This window comes from Lissotriton vulgaris, chromosome 12 (assembly GCF_964263255.1).
Source record: "Lissotriton vulgaris chromosome 12, aLisVul1.2, whole genome shotgun sequence".
Lineage (NCBI taxonomy): Eukaryota > Metazoa > Chordata > Amphibia > Caudata > Salamandridae > Lissotriton > Lissotriton vulgaris.
In genome coordinates this window covers 679266570-679286470 of record NC_141700.1, presented here as the reverse complement: position 1 = coordinate 679286470, position 19901 = coordinate 679266570, and the positions used below count along the sequence as shown (strand labels likewise).

Genomic DNA, 19901 nt, shown 5'->3' with positions numbered 1-19901 from the left:
GAATATAATGTCAAAATACATTATCTGACATGCAGGGCACATGAGAGGGGTTAAAGGGGCAGTGGAAAGCGAGACCAATGCAAATTGGTAGGGGTGTTAAGAGAGAAATTACAATATTTTGTAAAATAACTAGCATTTTTGACACTTTTAAAGCAGAGAGGGAGAGAGTCTGTGTGTGTTTCGGTCTGCATTTCTGTAAAAAATTCTTGTGAAATCTGACAGATACTTCACCATGCCCGACTGAAAACACTTGAACCCAACTATTTTCACCAAAATATATTTTTTAGGGGATGTAACACCTCAAAACCCCCCCTGAAGCTACGCCCATGATAACCACTCTTCAGCTTCCTCTCCTACTTTCTCCATACTCTCCGTTTCTAGTTTCCACAGCCCCTCCTTCTTTTGCACCTATCACTCACCTAGTTTTATTTACTGTTCTCTGCTAACGGCTGATAGGCAACTTCTTTAAAAGTTTTTTTCCTACCTACATTTTTTCTTGCAGGCGGTTGTTTTTCCTCCAGCAACACGAAACATGTTGGAATAGAAAGGCAGATGCTTAACAAGGGAACAATAAAACTGCATGTCTAAGAATGCTTCGTGATGTTAGCCAAAACAAACAGGACTTGCTAGAAGTCCCTCTCAAGAAATGGAGTCATGACTAGGAATAGCCTACACAGCGGGTGATTCTCCATTGGGGAAATCAACATTCTTACATGGAACGTGCAGGGTTTACTGAACAAGGTCTAACTGGGGGTGGTGCTTATTTTGGCAAAGCAATAATCGGCTGACATCCTACTACTACAGGAGGCTCATCTTCTGGGTACTAAAGCCCCTTGCCTCTCCCGATTTGGGTTTGCCAGGGTGTACCACTCTGGCTTTATGGGGGGGGTGGCGCATGGTACAGCAGTGCTTATTCACCACAGAGTTTCACTCCAGATTACACAACACTGTTTGGATCCACAACAATTTGTATGAATGCTTTCCAGTATTTTCCTTCCTCGCACTATATTAATTGGATTTCAATTGTATTGCATTGCTATATTTGAACTCTCAATAATAAAAAAAAAAAAAAAAAAAACACTGTTTGGATCCAGGTGGCCTTTTTTACGGTTATACCTGGTTTCATAGCCGGTGAACAGAACACGGTAGTAAGCATCTATGCCCCTCCGCCGTTGGGACAGTCTTTCATCCACAAACTGACACCGTTATGGGGAGATCTCCCGGGAGGCCTGACGATTCTGGGTGGAGATTGGAATGACATCATGGATCCCTCAGACAGGTGGCAGGATAGACTATTAGATGTTCCCCCTTCTAGGTCCAAAGTGAACATATTGGCACATACATTGGGCTGGGCACACTCGTGGCGGGCCTTTTATCCCTCCGAAGCCAGGTTTACATATGCATCGTCCGTCCACCCACTCTTTCACGCCTGGATTATCTGTTCCTCCAACATAGCTATATACACAGGGTAACACATGCCTCCTTCATGCCCCGGGGTCTCTCCGATCATTCACCGGTTCAACTGAAGTTGCGCCTGCAGTCCCCGTTGTGCCCCCTATCTGTGGCGTATGTCTCCCTGGTTGCTCAGAGGCGCAGAGTATCAGGAGATGTTACATTGGGCAATTGCCGATTATTTCAGTTTCAATGTCAGAACTTCCCCGTCCTTGGTCATCCTATAGGAGGCTTTTAAACCCATGATTAGAGGGACGGATATAAGCTATCGCACGGGGGAAAAATGGCGCTGCAGGAGATACAGGAGCTGGAAGACAGACCGGTCAATCTGCATTCCCTAATGGTGGAGGGCTCTGACACCGGCCCCCGCCGCAATCTGCTGCATGTTCAGCAGCAGCTGCATCAGATGCTCACTGATAGCACCAAAGAGGCCTGGTTGGCGACCCAATATAGTATTTATCAATGGGGCGACAAGTCTAGCCAGATGCTCCATGGCTATGCTAGGCCAGAGCGTCCCCAATGCAGGTTCCCCTATTGAGGTCCCCAGATGGTGATATGTGTGCCTCCCCGAGGTGGTGGTTCAGGCCTTTGCCAATTTCTTTGTGGCACTGTATGAAGAACACAAAGTAATAGCAGAACCTCTTATAGATGACTTTTTCTCAGATATCCCTCCTTGCTGCCTCTCGACTGAACAGGGCAATGCCCTAGATAAGCCCATCTCCCTGGACGAGCTGCAGACAGCGCTATCCAATACACACCCGGGACGTGCACCTGACCCAAACAGGTTCGCGTGCGATTTCATGCACCCCCATATGGGGACTCCCATCCCTGGTCTACTCAGGGTGCAACACAAGGCCTCAGAGTAGTGTATTCTACCAAGAGATTGGTGACATGCCTAAATCGTAGTCTTCCTCAAGCCGGGCCACGTTCCAGAACATCTGGGTTCGTGTCGCCCCATATCCCTGTTGAATTTCGAGCCTAAATTGCTAGAGAAGGTCCTGGCCAACCGCCTCCGCACGTGTATCCAAGATCTGGTGCATCCAGATCAGTCTGGTTTTATGCCACAACGCACCACCAGACACAACATTAGACGGCCCATAATGCTGTGGTGGAAGCCCACCGTCTGGGTCGCCCCACGGCGGTCTTGTTGACAGACATTTGATAAGGAATTTTATTTGTTGAGCTGGACCTACCTTTTTAAACTCTTAGAGGCTGTCAACCTGGGACCTCGTTTTCGAACCTACGCAAAACTATTATGTATAAACCTCACCGTCGCGGGTCGTATGGCCGGATATTGTTCGGCTCCCTTCCCCATTCACAGGGGAACGAGACAGGGGTTCCCCCTTTCCCCGCTTTTATTCACCTTAGCTATCGAGCCATTGGCAGCGTGGCTGCGCCTGGATTCTGTCTTCCGAGTGCTGGACTGGTCGCTGGAGTGCTCGGATAGGATCGCGCTATATGCTGATGACAATTTCTTCTTCATATCAGATCCTTGGGCCTCTGGGCCACTGGTGCTCCAGATCTTTCGGATATTTGGGGAGACCTTCAGACTATGTGCTAACCCATCCAAATCCATCCTGTTCTCCATATGTGGCGAGCAGAGGAGTCAAGCTTGGGCCTCGCAGCTGATCGTCACGGATGCGGGTTTCAAGTAGCTTGGGGTATATATCACGCGGTGTCCCACGCGGACTGGTAGTTTCTCATCACAAGCGGTCACGGGCATACGCGACCACTCGCAATGAAAAACCTCACCTCCCCGCATTGAGAATCTCGCTGGGAGGATTATTTTCCATGCTCACAATCGGCAACTTGATGTTGCTGATCGCGAACAAGGAAAAAGTCTTGCTGGGATGTCATTTTGCTTGCTCGCGGTCGCCAACTTGATGTTGAGGACCTTGAGCAAGCAAAAAATGACCGCTGCACTACGCTACGCGTGTTTGCACTGTGCTACGTGCAGTTCGCATAGTGCAAAGTAGCGCAAACATCGCAAACTACACGAGCGTAGCGTTGTGCTTTGCCCAGGGTTAATTTTGACCTTTATTCAGCCTCTTTCAGCTAATTTCTGACCTTTAACTTGCCTCTTGCTGCTCATTGCTGACCTGTATTTTGCTTCTTTCTGCTCGTTGCTGACATTTATTCTGCATCTTTGTATTAGTTTCTAACTTTCATTCTGCCTCTTGCTTCTCACTTCTGACCTCTATTTTGCCTTTTTCTGCTAGGTTCTGACCTTCATTCTGCCTCTTTGTGCTAGTTTCGGACCTTTACTCTGCCCCTTTCTGCTCATTTCTCTCCTTTATATTGCCTATTGCTGCTTGTAGCTGACCTTTATTCTGCTTCTTTCTAAACTTTATTTTCCCTATTCCTACTCTTCCCCAGGACTGCAATGGGATCTTCAAGGCCCAGGCAGTCCCAGCCGGCTCCTGACACCTGTGGGAGCCGGCATTTCTCCTGCAAGCAGGAGCTTGGGGGAGCAATGTGTTCACCTGTTTCACTGCACGCATTGTTGTGTGCAGGGAAACAGATGAACACCCCACTTTCTGCAAGCCAGAGCGGTTTGACAGTTCTGGCTTTCAGAAAGTGAAGTTATGTTGGCTTTTGCTTGGTGGGAGCGGTCAGCTCCTGGGGGAGTGGTGGTCCCCTCACATTAATTTAACTAATATGAGGTAAGCAAGGGAGGAAAGAGGTGTGTGTGACTGCCTCTTTCTGATCCCTGTGCTTTAAAGGGCAATTTCAGATATTTTGCCAGTAATGTTGCACTACGAACTATACTACTGCAGCTGCAGTGTTTTGATGGTTTTTGACCTCGATGTAATATGCACTACTACTGTGGAGAAAAACATAGAATATTCTATTCGAAGTGTATGCTGGTTAATGTATGCTTTAGGGACTACTACTGCCCGTATTTAAATGATGTGGTCACTTTACTCAGTAACCTCGTACACCTGTGAACAAGGCTCACGAGGAGAGCCGAAACACGTCAGGATAAACAGAGGATAAGCACATTGCCAGTTCTACTTTGGAATTAATCACATGGAACCTTGCAATTTGGCTTTGAAGTTTCTTTTGTGATAACACATTTTCACCCATACATCTTCATGTATTACAGAATACTCTTCAAATAGCTTATGCATCTGCACACACGTTTGTTTTGATCATTTAAATCAACTGCAAATAAAGGAGCCAATAAAATGGCAAACATTATCCCATGCCACCCTTTAATATCTGCCATCTTTGTGAGACCAATAAATCACTGAGCCAATGCTAGTTTACTTTTCTGCTTCTTGAATGTACAAAAATCAAATGTCTCACTCAAAATTATATATCCAAATGTGGTGACATCAATCATGGTAGAGTCTCCAGCTGTTTGATCGTGCAAAATATCAGAGCCTCCTCATCCCCACTGCTTGGCGGTGCCATGGGATGGGTATGCCCAGATGTGGGTCCCGTGCTCGCTGTGCCACTGGTTTCAATGTAGGCTGGAGGATGCCGAGTGGTACCCCGAAAACGGTCCCAGGATGCTTGTTTCCGGTTCAGGGAGGATCTGGCTTGGCAGTTCAGGCTGGACTGTTCCCATTAGGAGCAGGGTAAAGACTGATTTGCATATGGCTGGGTCCAAATTTGGGTGGCATGGTGAGCAAAAGAACGAATGATTCAACCCAAATCTTTTGACTGGGGGTGAATGTTTGATTCCTTCTGCATTCCATCAATCATTTGTTGTGCAGCACTGCTCCTAACATTGGCAGATGTTCCATGAGTGGGTAAAGCACATACACAGAAGGCCTTTAGATCAGATCTGAACTCAATTTCCATGTCTGCACTCCTTGTGGCACTTCCAAGATTAATCATTTTTCTCTGATTCCTCTCTTGATAAGATTGTATTGTTGGAACTATCTTGCTGGACAAAGTTTATTACTCTGCTGCAGGATCAAAGGCATACCCACACAAAAGGGCATTTGTCAGTAAATAAGCTTGTTCCTGGGGGAGAAAAGAGAGGGGAAGGAATCTGCATGTGCTAATTACTTTTCACACTGTACCTGCCTGGCAAGGGTAAAATGCCACAGAAACAAGAGAGGTTAGCTAGACCTTTAAAGCCAGTTGCAGAAGGGGATGCCATTTGATGTTTCAGTGGGAAGGTACCGGTAGCTCTGGCAGTTGGGGCGAGGATCAGGCTCTCAGATAATGTCTTGGAACAGACCACTTCGATGCACCATCTTGGACATTTTCAAAATGCTGTGTAGGAGGGTTGAAGCAGAGATGATGTACTACCCTAGTATTGGGCGGAGGGTCCTACCTCCTAGAAATTTCCACTGCCACTTACAAATGCATCCAAAAGGGAAAGATGTATAGGAGCAGTTGGGACCTGGGCAAAGCAATGCTAGAGGAATGGGCAGCTGGAAGAGAGAAGACACCTGACCACTATCACAAAGTTGGAGTGAAGGACATTTGATTTTAGTTGCCATCCAAGGACTAGGATGTGGTTCTCATGGCGAGTGACACTTCCCCCCCTCCACACCCTTTGGGGACAGTAGTGGGATGTGCCCGCTGGTAGTGATTTAGGAAAGCTCTCTTGAATCTTCTGTGGACTGGTCCTGCATGAGTTAAACATACAGATGGAGGGTGGTACCCTGGCTTCCTCTGACTCGGGTGCCCTGTTAGTGGTAAAAAGAGGCTGCAGAACCTGGAGGGTGTAGGCAGGGAGGGCAGTCTACTTTGGGTTCCTAGGGTTGCTGCTGAGAGAAACCCCAGTCCTAGGAGATGTACCAGGCATCCAGACCGAATACCGGTCTTGTGTGAGGAGGGAGAGCAGTAAAAATCATTCTCCCCCAAAAAAGCCAAAATTAAGAGGCCTGAAGAAACCACTATTGGTGGCTCAAGGGTGCCACTCTGAGCCAAAGACCACATTCTCTGTCAACAAAATCTCAACAGGGCCAGAGAAATGGGGGCAAAGATTAGTCTCCTCGAGGGATCGGACACGCATGGCACCCATCTGTATACTCCTTGAACTGTCCACAGATCCTCCCATCTCCTCAGGGGCACAAGCAGCAGCACAAAAAGGGCCATGTGCATCCAGGTTAGGACTGGATTTGTCAGGCGGCTGGGGGTGGGGCGAGGGGGTCCTGGACAAGCGAGCTTGAAGCAATGCTGCTTAAACCCGTCCCCCAGCACTGCTGCTTTTGTTACTGGGGTCCGATATTGTAGCATCGCTGCTAAACCGGGCCCTTGAAACAAAACAGACCCCAACCCTTCCAGCCCACCAGGCAAATGCCAATGCCCGCTATGGCCAGTCCCGCCTCTGTGTGGCCCCCCTCATTGGAATAAAAATTATCCCAGAGGACTGCCATCTTTCCGAGGACCGCCATAACCCGAAGTCTAAAGCGCGACCTGCTGAGAAAGCTGCAGGTAATACAGAACGATGCAGCCAGGCTGATCCATTCTGTGCGTAGAAACTCGCACGCATCCCCCCTGCTTCAGAAGCTGCATTGGCTTCCAGTGAAATTCCGAGTCCAGTTCAAATGTCTCTGTGTGGCCCATAAGGCTCTTTTTGGGAGAGCCCCAGAGTACATAAAACAACGTCTGAAGAGGTATATTCCCGGGAGACCCTTGCGCTCAGGAACAACCTTCAACCTGATTCAACCTAGGTTCAAATTAAAGACCAAAGGGGGCAGGGCCTTGTCTGTGCTTCTCCCGCAGCTGTGGAATGAGCTCCCGTCCACCTTGAAGGAGGAATCGCAGCTTCTACCCTTCAGAAAGAAATTAAAAACCTATCTTTTTAGAAGGGCTTTCATGACAATATAGGAGGTGGAACAACTGAGGTTCTAGGAGCATTAGTGTGTTATGTTTTTGTTCTGGTAAGCGCTTAGAGACCGGCGGTGATAGGCGCTATATAAATACTCCCTAACATAACATAACACGCTCCCAACTCAATGCCCTGAGCAAAGAGCAGAACTCTGTGACATTTCACCCCCAGGTACAGGGAGTCCCAGAGCCAACCTGGATAGGCCTATGAGGTGAGGAGTCCTCTGGGCCAACACTGTGCTTTGACACTCTCCAGTAGAAGCTTGAGAGCCAAAGGAGCTGTGTTCCGGCTCTAGCGGGAGAAGGAAGATTGCCAGCTCTCACACTGGCTCCCAAACAGTGTTAGCTGGGCATGGAGCCATCTGGACGGGGTTTGCAGGCTGGCCTTCAGCGTGGCTCATTTTCAGGCCGGGTATTGGGTGAGCCATCAGAAAACATAATAACAAAAAGAAATAGATTTTAGTATGGCTCAAGTTGTGTCTTGGAAAAACACACCGCCAGTAAACAAAGGTGCGCTCCAGAATGCTTTGGAGCTACCTTATTTTCAACTTCAGCATACAATGCCCAGAAGGGCAGGGGCACTACAGCACCAGTTCAATGTGTTTAGGGGCACCCAGGAGCCCTGCTGGCCCCTCTCAGCATAATTCTTCATGGCACCATAAGTCAAACAGGTGGTAAAACAAATGATATGGGGAACCTTTTCCAGCCCCTTCTTAAGTAGTCCTAAAGTTAGGGTTGTTAGCTTCATCTCTGTAGAACGTAGGGCTCTCTGTTTGTGGGTCCAAAGGTTGCTTAGTATCATGTGTAAAAGCAGACAGAAGACGCATGCATGCAATTTATAGACAATTGAAGTGCTCCACTTACAATGGCAAAGTTTACTAGGAATCAATACCTACCTTAATATAGGCCACCAAAAGGCTAAATTGACAGTTACAGTAGTTCATTACCTAATGTCTTAATGACTGTCATAATGAGGTGGTACCATCCTTAGAGGGTTTATTGGTAATGTATTACATTTATTACAACATATTTCTGCTTTTATTATTGAGGTGGCACCCTGACGAAGCCAGTAGACCCGCCTTATTTTTAATAACTACACTCCATGTTATTGTTTCTAGCAATGTTGGGAAAAATTGCGATGTTAGTGTTCAGGGCTTGTTAGGAATGTGAACAGTTAACCCTTTCCGCTGCAGCAGACATTACGCCGGGGTGCGGCCCAATCAGACGCATGCGCAGATCGGATGGCCACCGCACACGCCCAGCGTGACGTCGGACAGCTGGGGGCCGTCTGACGCATTGAAAAGTTTAAGAAGGCATCACCATAAGAATATCCACATACCATCATGCGTTCATTCGTAAATTAATGTGCAGTAGTGAGTATTGTGTGTTATAAAGCACTTTTTCTTCTTTAATGTGACATCACCAACTGGACAATGATTTTTTGGGTGTTTTTTGCATACCAGAGGACTGAGGGTCAAGCCCAAACCACCTCCACTGAGTAGGCCTTGGACAGCTTTGATTGCAGGGGCATCTCTTCCATTTGAGCGGAGGGGCATCGCCCCACTAAAATGCCCCTAGAAAGACAAAATGGTAATGAAGTGAATTAATTACCATTTTCTTTTTTTTTTTACCCTGACCCGAATGGAGCGCCAGAACAGGGGCATGTCGCTGCTGAATGACAACAGCAGAGAGAGCAGGGCATTTTCAGTTTAAAGAGCGCATGTCTTTTTTGGCCGGCCGTCTTGCGACGGCCAGCCTCACATGTGTATTTTAAACCTCTCTACCCCAGCTGTCTTAGGACAGCTAAGTTAGAGAAAGCCAAAGCCTCCAGAGGGCTGTGGAGCACCAAGTGAGGCTGCTCCCACCAATCCTAGCACTGTTCTCATGCTGGTGAGAGCAACACTAGGATTGAAGGGAATTTGGAGCCTGTCTGCCTCCCTCGAGAAGACCATCTAGGAGGAAGATGACGTTGCATTGTGCTTGCAGGCAAGTTGTTTTATTTAAAAAAATAAAAAAATCAATGTCTCACCAGCCCTACCACCCTTGGGACATGCCAACCGCCACTATTTGATTAACTCACATGAGAAAGTCAAGTGCTACAAAGGGATACTTGGTTTCAAGTGGATCACTGAAATAATATCGACTGACAAAATATCGACTTGCCAAAATATCGTGGACAAAATATCGACAGTCAAAATATCGAGTTTGTATCTACAAACAGGTAAGTACAAAAATATCGAGTACAAAATATCTTTAACAAAAATATAGATGTAAAAAATATCGACTTTATTAAAAACAGTGTTAAATTAAATTAATATTAAATTTTAATTACTAAAATATACTTAAAACGACTTAAATTAAATTATAATAATAAAATAATAAATGAAAATAATAAAAATAATTTTTTAAAATCTGATTTGTTGACCCTGAACCCTAAAAATACCCCTTTACCCAAAAACCCAAAACTGACCCTGAACCCTAAAAATACCCCTTTACCCAAAAACCCAAAACTGACCCTGAACCCTAAAAATACCCCTTTACCCATGAGCTGAAAACTGACCCTGAACCCTAAAAATACCCCTTTACCCATGACCTGAAAACTGACCCTAAACCCTAAAAATACCCCTTTACCCATGAACTGAAAACTGACCCTGAACCCTAAAAATACCCCTTTACCCATGACCTGAAAACTGACCCTGAACCCTAAAAATACCCCTTTACCCATGACCTGAAAACTGACCCTGAACCCTAAAAATACCCCTTTACCCATGACCTGAAAACTGACCCTGAACCCTAAAAATACCCCTTTACCCATGAACTGAAAACTGACCCTGAACCCTAAAAATACCCCTTTACCCATGAACTGAAAACTGACCCTGAACCCTAAAAATACCCCTTTACCCATGAACTGAAAAATTACCCTGAACCCTAAAAATGCTCCTTTACCCAAAATGTATCAATATTATTTAATTACCAATTAATTATTAATTAACAATAACAATAAAGTAAATATATTACAACATTAGGTGTAATTATTTTAATAATTAATATTATGTTATCAAAATTAATTACTTAAAAATAACACAAAATTATATATATAAAAAATGTACTCTAATTAATGTAATTAACTAATTACAATTAATTAACAATTATTTACTAATACAAAATATATTCAAAATTATATTAATTAATTAACTAATTAATATTAATTAATTATCAATTAATTAATAATTAAAAATATTAACAAACATATATTAATTAATTAATTATTATTAAATTACTTCCCACCCTATTCCCCTATAAACCCACAACCCGCTACAGAATTACATTACGCAATTATTATCAAAACAAAATTCATGTAATAAAATATTTTATAACATTAATACACACTATTCACACATATTATTACATAAAAATACACTATAAAATATTATATATTATTAAAAAATCGATATTTTTGCTATCTATATTTTATACAGTCGATATTACTTCACTTACCTGAAAAACGATATTTTTGTACTCGATATTATGTCCAGTCGATATTTTGTCCAGTCTATATTTTAAACTCGATATTATGTCCAGTCGATATTTTGGAGTCGATATTTTGTCTCTATACCGTTTCAAGTACAGGAGATCACAGTTGTATTACTTGTGAAAGGACCCTCATCCTCTGAAGCTAATAACACAATTTCTCACAACAACACATACTCAAACCAATAAATATTACATTCATAGTTATCTCTTTCAAATTGGTAAATGTAACATGATATGTAATCTCATCTGCGAGATTATTTACCCCATTTGTAATTGCATCTGTTGCATTAAGGTTGAGGTCATGAGTATTTTATTTGGTGCGCAAGTTATGGTTTGCGTGGCACTAGTGCGAGTTATGGATTGTGGTCCGAAAAAAAACTTTGGGAATATCAGTGATTTTTCTGTTTTAGTTTGCAACAACAACTACTCTTAAACTGTGTCCTTTTTAATTTGTATTGTATGCAGTGTGTGTGTGTGTGTGCATGTGTGGTGCACACATGCATATAGGTGTACTGTGAACTGCCCACTATTTTTTTTTTTTTTTTTAATTTTTGAAAACCTTTATTGTGCACATGGAAAAGTAACAAATACGGGCCTACAACCATCCGGCCGGCCTCGAACACTCAGTCGAGCACTAAAGCATACATTATGGCGACCCAGTACTGCATCAGAACCGTTTACATTGAGGGGAAGAAAACTGGAGGATAACGCAGCACCGTGGCGCAGGATGAATGAAGGTTAAATTTTAAAGTTTTTTGGTATGCAGCTGTCACACAGGCCGTAGTGATCCGTACTAGCAAAATAAGAAAGAAAAACAAGGTCCATGTAGGTGGGACACGACATTAGCAACTACAGCAAGCAATTCGCGTATCAACAAGCAAGTCCCCGCCAGGCAGGATGGTAACACAATATCCACGTTACAAAGTAGCGTCTATAACCCAGTAACACTACCACTGCCACCCAACACCCAGCACTCCCTACCATGGGCAAAAAGGTGAAATCATAGAAGAATAAAACCGGTCCCATAGAAACTAACAAAAAGGAAATATAACCCCCCACCCTACACACATGCAGAGGCTATGGCCTACCCCCCCTCTAGCAGCGTGCCTGTCGCCCTATAAACCCGAAATTTAGGAAGAAGAAAAGTCGGAAAAGAGAGAAGGAGACAGCAAGAAACGCCAAAAGAAGGAAGAAAGGTGAAAAGAAGGAAAATGTCACTTTTGACTATAGGGAGGGAGAAAAGAACAAGCTAATCTACCACTCCCAAATAGGGGGAGATGGCGGGGAGGAGCCCACCCAGTAATCGACCTCCCGGACTCCCAGTCACCTGCAACCCTAGTACCTTGCGGAATAAACAACCAGCGTCATGCAGGAGAGGAGGAGCGACTCTAAGGAAGCAGGCAAGGGGAACCGAATCAGTCCCAACCCATCACCACCCGTCACTGTATCTAACACATGTAGTAAAGCCCAGTCACCAATATCACTGAACAGACCCGCCATACAATCCACCACCGCCCCGGAAATTCTAATAAGCAGTTACTATCGTGGTATAATATAAGATGGGGCGAGGCCTAGTAAGTCGCACATTGCAGCATAGAATCACAATTTTCCGTTCCGAGTCCCCGCCAACCTTTCAGTCCTGGTCATAAAGTTCAGCATATCAGCCCGGGCCAGAGCGTGAGCGTCCCTTCAGACTCGGCAACCGAGGGAGGCCAGCTCCACAAAGTACCTGAAAGCAAAATGGCCGCCGCCGATGAGGAGGAGGGAAGAAGAGGCAAAATGGACGTCCAGCAGCAGCTGCCGAGCAGCAAACAATCAGAAAAAGTAACCCCGAATACCAGAGTCGAGATTCGGGCCAAAGCTGGAGAAAGGGCACTCGGGAGGCAGTAACCGCAGGGGGATGTAGCGGCAGTGAGGGCCGGGAGCTCAGCATCAATCCTAGAAACAAAGTTCCAAGTTCCGCAGGGAACTGCAACATTGTAACCCCGTCAAAGTCACCAAGCCGTCCTGCGCCGGAATCGCAGCTCCGGGAAGCAATCGTCACCTCACCGGCAGCGGCCGGCGCCACAGTATCCACCGTGCCCGTGTCAGCTGGGAAGGTCGATTTCGCACCGTGCCAGGGGTCAGCCAAACAGTTCCGTTGCAGCCGTTGCACCGCTCCGTCTATCCGGTCCCCAAACCGCACAGAAAGTGCCCGCATTTCCACCCTGAGTTCAACGAGTGCATCTACAATATCCCGGCATGTCAGCTCTATCTGAGCATTGGGCTGCCTCTCCGTACTCGGCGGGTGTTGTAATGGCGCCCCCAGGGCACCGTCGAGCGGTGAAGTAATGCCAGCGGGCGAGTCAGCCATCAGCGCTGTGGAAGAGGCAGCCGCCATTCCGGACATCCAGGAAGGAGGGGGCTGCACACCGGGAGGAAACCACAGTGGACCCAGGGAACTCGGGGCTAGTCGCAGGAGCCGAGCGGACAAGTCGTGAGGCGACCCGCTCAATGGCCGCCGCGGGCCAGTTGCAGCGTCGGCCAATGGAGCGAGAACTGAAGCGAACACCGCTCCTCAACACTTCGACCCGCCGAGACGGGGCTGTTGAGTGTCGCTCTAAAATTCCGTCCCAAGTCCCCAGCACCGGCTCCAATAAACAGGGATGATCGCAGTCCCAGGGTCGCAGCAGGCGGCAGCCGTCCTGAGGGTCCGCGATGGCCGGGGGCGGCGCCGGTCTCAGAGCGCGGCCATGGAGCCCAGCGCCCGGCACGGCGCTATCTACGGGAATCCGGCAGGCAGGGACACCGGAAAAACACCCAGAGCATCAGCGCGATCGTGGCTACTGTCCGCGGCTGTTGAATCTCGGATAAGCGAGCAGGATGTGGGTGCAGAGCGCACTAGCCAGCGGAGCCGGGAATCGAGCGTCCGTTCAGGTCGCCATCTTGGCTCCTCCTCTCCGAACTGCCCACTATTGAACTTTAAATTAGTCAATCAGATCACACCTCCTATATTGGACATTGGCATGTTGGCCAGCAGCACTGCTTAGAGATCTGCAGTTTCATTGCTGGTATTCACCATCCTTCCACATAACAAGCACAACTGTTACTCACCCCAAATGTGACGAATAGAGCCCAATTAACCTTAAACACATTTGACTATTTTTTCCAACGATAGCAATGACATTTTAACTATTTTTACTACACCTACTACAGTGTTATGGGTTTGTGTTTGTACAAATATACCCACTTGTGTAACATGCATAGGGTTACCATCCTTATTGTCCATAAGGCATTAGAGAACTACACTCCTACTCAGGGAAATAAGTTACAAAGAACTGTAGGCCACATGTTACAAAATATATCTATTTTAATGCCATTTGTTTTAATGTCATTTTTTTTTATAAAGGCTACGTTTTATATTTGTATCATTTGGAGAAAAATACTACATGAACTTTCGCTCCATGGGCACAAAGAGGCATAAAAGCTCTAATGCTAAAAGGGGTACACATATTTACAAGACTTAGGTTTTATGTGTGTAGTCCATGAAATTGTGGGGTAATATTGCAACTGTTTATAGTCTGCATCTTTAGATTAGCTTAAACTGGGGGTCGCAGCAGAAATATTTAGCTCGATTTTGTCTACATTTTATACATAAACATAGTATATACGCAGGACGAATTGTCAGATTTTGTAAATCTGGACTGTAAGATATGACTGAATAAGGTGTAAATCAATATTTTCGTGTCCTTTTTTTAGGTCTAAAATGTACCTGTGCATCTGGCTACAGAGAAGAAGACCTGGGCTCTCCTTTGGTGACGTGTACATCCTGTGCTGTAAGTAATATGTGATATACAGTGGCGGTTGGTATGAAACGGGAGTAAAGGGGTGGACAGGGGGTGAAAATCTAAAAATAAACCCGTACCTTTTCCAACAACCGCATCTCTCTTCTGCTTCTCTGCTCTTCCTGACTCCAGTCTAGAAGAAGCTGCAGGAAGCACCCGGCACACTGGCTCCCCTGAGCCAAACACAACACTGCAATGCAGCGTTGGGATTGGTCTGAGCGCTGTGACTCTGGAGTCAGATCGGGAAAGGGAGCCTTTGCATTTTTCATACCAGTCTGACCATTGCAGCCTGGGGGGGAATATGCAAAGTGTGCATGACTGCTTGGCTGGCTGAAACGACCAGCCAAGCAGTCATGCGCACTTAGTGTCCACAATCCATTCCTCCTCGCACCCTGAGCCACCAGCCTAACCCGCCCCGCCCAAACCCAGCCCACAACAACCAAAAATGAAAGGATATTAACCATGTCACCATTTTATTTTTCCCCTTTTCACTTCTCTAAGAGCAGTGGGGCGATGCACCTCCGCCTTAGCGGAGGAGCCACCACTTGTGATATAGGGAAGCCCATCATAATTGTAATTAACCCGGTCTCTAATTCTTGTATTGTATATGGCTTCTATTGCAAGCCATTCATGGGAATAGTGAATTCCAACCCAGCCAGACATTCAGGGCCCGAATCACAAAAAGCCATTTGTAAAGTTAGGAATGAGGAATCTTCACACTCCTGGCAGAATCTTCACTCTTTGGGTGACATCTCTGCACTGCAGTGCTCAGTACAGAGATTCCGCACTTGTAACTTTGAGTCGTAAGTCCCTTTGTGAATCGGGACCTCAGTGTTTTTGCATCACAACAATGAAGAACAAATGTTGGTTTTGCTGTGGTGTCACTAAGGGAAGCTCTCACTTGCCAAGTCTTCTCCAGCCTCGCCTGGTCTCCGAAGCGAAGTAAATGTTTGACTGCTCCTCTCAGATCAGTCTGAGGGAGACTGGATGCATGCGATCTGTGCAGTAATGCAGGGAAGTTGGAATTGCAGTCTGTGAAGGAAGCATTTTCATTTCCTTCACAGCCACTGCCAGAATGGTGCCAGGTATCTGTTTGAACATGAAGGGGGAGATTTAGTAAAATTTTACACCGTGTTTGCATCACAAAAGTGACGCAAAATGGCGCAAAATCTTTTTTCCTAATGAACTTTCCAGCGCTAAACTTGGTTAGCACTGGAAATAACGTAAAAGTAATGCGAAGCAGCGCATTGCGTTACTTTGCGCCGTGGGGCAGTGGCGTCACTAGGGTTGGTGTCACCCAGTGCGGTAACTCATGGTGTCACCCCCTCACGACTAACCCCATGCCTTGCACAGACCGCAAGGTCCGGGAAAACATATTCTGATTGAAAATATCAGCAATGTTGCAATAACTTGTCTCACTGCCGAAGTCTTTTGGTGCCAGCTTTATTTCATGTTTATGTACATGCAAGGCCGAGATCCCTGTTTATCACTGCATGTTCATGAGATTTTTCTAAGGCCAGAATGAACTTCACTCACAGCAACAGATTTGTCAGGTGCACAGTGCAAAGACCGGGTGGGTGTAAATTAATCAATGTAGCTATACCTGATGTTTAATGTCACTTTGATATTTTTCTGGAAGTGGAACTTTACACAAAGTCACAGCAGTACCCTTAGACTAGAGGGTACCCTTAGACTGACTGTCGATGGACCTTCTCCGAGTCCGCCAGACCCGCTCCGTGACTCACGGACACCTGATTAAAAAATCCAGGAATCGGAGCGACCAGGACAGGTCAAAGCAATATTAGTAATCTGTGCACCATTGTGCAGAACTAGGTGCTTCGCCATTTTGTTGTGCGGCGCGCGCCTTCCCCCGTGCTGCAGGAAACGGACTGGAATTCAAAGGCAAGACACCCTTGTAGGATTTCCACCTTTCCCAGAGAGAAATGCAGGCCACCAGCTCATGTTTTAAGAATCTGCAAACGCCCGCACCCACGACACACTATGCTATGATCATCAGGGAAACTTTGTAACCCATTTAAAGTGTTTTTGTTCTAACATTTACTGGTTAAAATGCACTCTTAAGGTGAAAAATACCCCTTGAGGGAGCATATTGGTTTTTTTGGGAGGGGTGTACTGGCCACCCTAGGACGAGGAGCACCTACACATTAGTCCTGCAGCTCAGACACTTCTGTGATCTTGGGGCAGAACTTCTGTGTTTGAAGGTCAGATAATTCAACTACAATTGGTTAGGGTTTAGCTTTTTGCTCTGCAAGTGGCAGCACGGAAAACTCGGAATGATTGACTGACAGAAAGAGCCCGACACCTATGACGCTCTATTAGGGTGGCTCTATAAGGGTGGCTCTATAAGGGTGGCTCTATAAGGGCGTTCACTGTGCCTGACTGAGTACTCAGAGTCCGATCAGGAGTTGGGGGCCGGCACAGACCTGGCCATTAACAAGGTTTTGTCACTCACACTTGGTGTTACCTCATGGAGCTGGGTCCACCAGACGCACAGGGGATTGTAAGACCACCTGCAGGCATGGTTGAGATCCAGAGGGCACACCCACACCCCCCAGCAGCCATAGAACTTGGCCGCCGTTCCAACACCCTCCTCGCATCATGACCCTCACACAGTGACCTGCATGTGAACCCCAGACCTTTCCTCACTGCTCAAATGTATCACTTTTCTCAAAAGCAGATGCTAAATGTGAGCATAATTTCCCTGGAATTGTGAAAATCATGCACTTTTTTACCCACTTTTCTCAGGTTTTAAGATTATTTACTGAAAAAAATTGTATTTGCGTGGTGCAACAGTGCTATTACTAGTCTGAATCAGTGAGTCGGGCCCATTAATTTAGGGGATCCTTGTACTGTGCAGCTTGAAATTGTCCTCTAAGTGGAAGAGAAAAGATGCAGAGGAAGTTTTAAAAAAAAGCATAGGATAGAAGATCTGTTGCCTATGTAGACTAAGGGTGAGGTCAAACATATATAAAGTCCTATGTTTTATAAATCCCTGATTACAACGCACTGGGGGGCATATTTACAAGCCCCTTTTGCCACCGTAGCGTCACTTTTTTGATACTCCAGTGACGTTCCCATGCTCCATTTCCCATATTTACAAGATGGTGCTAAGCCACTTAATGTGGCTTAACTCCACCTTGTAAATATACCGCTTTCTGCCACAGTCCTTTGCAGCCAAGGGGCGGTCAATGGGTGTTGCTGTGGGCCTTCCACTGCAACACCCATTGCTTTTTGACGCTGCCCAGATTTACAAAGCCGGTGCAGAGCAAAAACTAAGACCAGGTAATTCCTGGTCTTAAAATGGTGACACAACAAGAAAGTATCTATTTCTCCTCATTGTTTGCTCTTTCTATGTGTGCTGCAGCCCACATAGAAACAGCAAATTGCCATTATTGATTGTTTATGTGCAGGAAAGTGTCCCTTCCTGCACATAAACAATAGCCCCTGCAGCGCAGGCACCCTTGCAACTTGGCTGCAAGGGGCCTGTACTGGCGCTAGGCAGCTTTTTTTGCGCCAGCCCTAGGAGAAACACAGGGGTGCTCCGTATTTTTGTAAATACTGCGCATCCCTGCAGTTAGAAAATGTCGGAGCGCAGCGCTGCCAAATTTGACATAGCACCACGCGCTGGCATTTTCTCCTACATAGGCCCCTGGATGTCAAATAAATGTCCAGAGCTACTGACTTTGGAGCTAGGGAACCAGGATCAAGTCTTGGCTTCAGCACAACATCATGTGACTCTTGGCAATCACTTAATCTCCCTGCGCCTACAAAATATGAATGTGCCCTTATATAATGTAACTGATGCTCATGTAAAGCACTCCAATACCATCGGGTCGATTTGGCGCTATATAAAACTGCAAAAAATAGAATAACTTCCCATCTAGTATTTTTTATTTATTTATTTATTTGGCACATTTGTAGAGCGCTCTGTTACCCGGAGGTGTCCTGGCGCTGGTATTAAAATCAATGCTAACGCTGAATTAAATGCTACTTTAGTGTACAAAGGATTACTGTACTTTCAAGTAACAATGCAATACTTTGGGAATCACACCAAAAACCACCAAGACAAAAATACTTTCAGGCAGCAATGAAGAGAGTAAACCGTCGGACATAACATGAATCTTTTCTCCATAAAAGAACACAGAAGGAATTGGGCCAACTATTTGCATGAAGCATATCATTGCGCACTTTGCACTTATTATCAGGAGACAGCCATTCCCTGTGTATGATGTTGCACTGGAGCAAAAGAAGGGAACAGAAACTATGAAAACGATTTAAAAAGAGGAACCTGCACGAGTAAGAACGCAGTGAATTATTGTTTAAACACAGAATGCATCTCGGATGGTGATTAATTATAAGAGACTTTTAAGCGCACAGCTGACAGAGAAAGGAGTCTCCCCTCCGCCGCGCGCGGCGCGCCCCCCCCCCCCCCCACCCCCCCACCCCCATGGTTGGGTCCTCTAGATTTATCAAATTTACTACATAACCTGTTTGGGTTATTTTCAAAAACATCGCAGCAGCGCCAACAAAGGCTGTGCGTGATAATTAATACCAATAGAAACTCCCTGCAAAATGAACCTTCACAAAGTCTGCCTTGACACGAAACACCCACACGTCGGTGTCACCCCTTGTGACTGGTGTCACCCGGTGCGGTCCGCACCCCCCGCACCCCCCTAGTGACGCCACTGCAATGACCATCAACAAAGCACAAGGACAATCGCTGCAAGTGTGTGGACTAGATTTGGAGAATCTGTGCTTCTCACATGGACAACTGTATGTGGCCAGCTCTCGCGTCGGAAAAAAGTCTGTTTTATTCGTGTACGCACCAGACGGAAAAACAAAAAATACCATGTATTCAAAAGCACTCGAATAAATAAACAGAATTAAAACAACACTTTAAAATGTTTTCCATATTAAAATGAATACGTTTCAATAAAAATGACACAATGTAATTTAAATGTTATCATAACAAGTTTCCTTAAAGTTCCTTTCTTTTGAGATCGCAGCAACGCGCGACGGGTAAGCTAGTCTTTAATAAATCGTAGTACTTTGCATCTCTAATCACTTTTGTTTCATGAAGCATTTCAGTCTTTTTAAATAAGAATTCCTGAATAGGAAAGGCGTGCTATCTGAATCAGGGATTTTAGAGTTACAGTGGATGGAAGGCCCTTCTATTTGAAGGGGTTGAGCATGACTTTTTTCTCTCTGTTGTAACTGTTCCATCCATTGAATATTTGCCAGTGATGAACCATCATATCATCCTAAATGATAATT

The 19901-nt window shown here is 45.6% G+C and overlaps 1 protein-coding gene across 4 annotated transcripts in view; it reads left to right on the top strand.

Moving 5' to 3' along the window:
• LOC147677997 (meckelin-like) overlaps positions 1 to 19901 on the top strand; it is a 275453-nt gene that overhangs the window by 20848 nt on the left and 234704 nt on the right. For all 4 annotated transcript variants that reach the window (XR_015302475.1, XR_015302474.1, XM_086945878.1 and 1 more), the window contains exon 2: positions 14521 to 14597. Coding sequence is in view for 2 of the 4 variants with exons in the window: in XM_086945878.1 (XP_086802004.1) it covers positions 14521 to 14597 (77 nt within the window). In the remaining 2 variants the exon portion in view is untranslated. The remainder of the gene's footprint in view (positions 1 to 14520; positions 14598 to 19901) is intronic.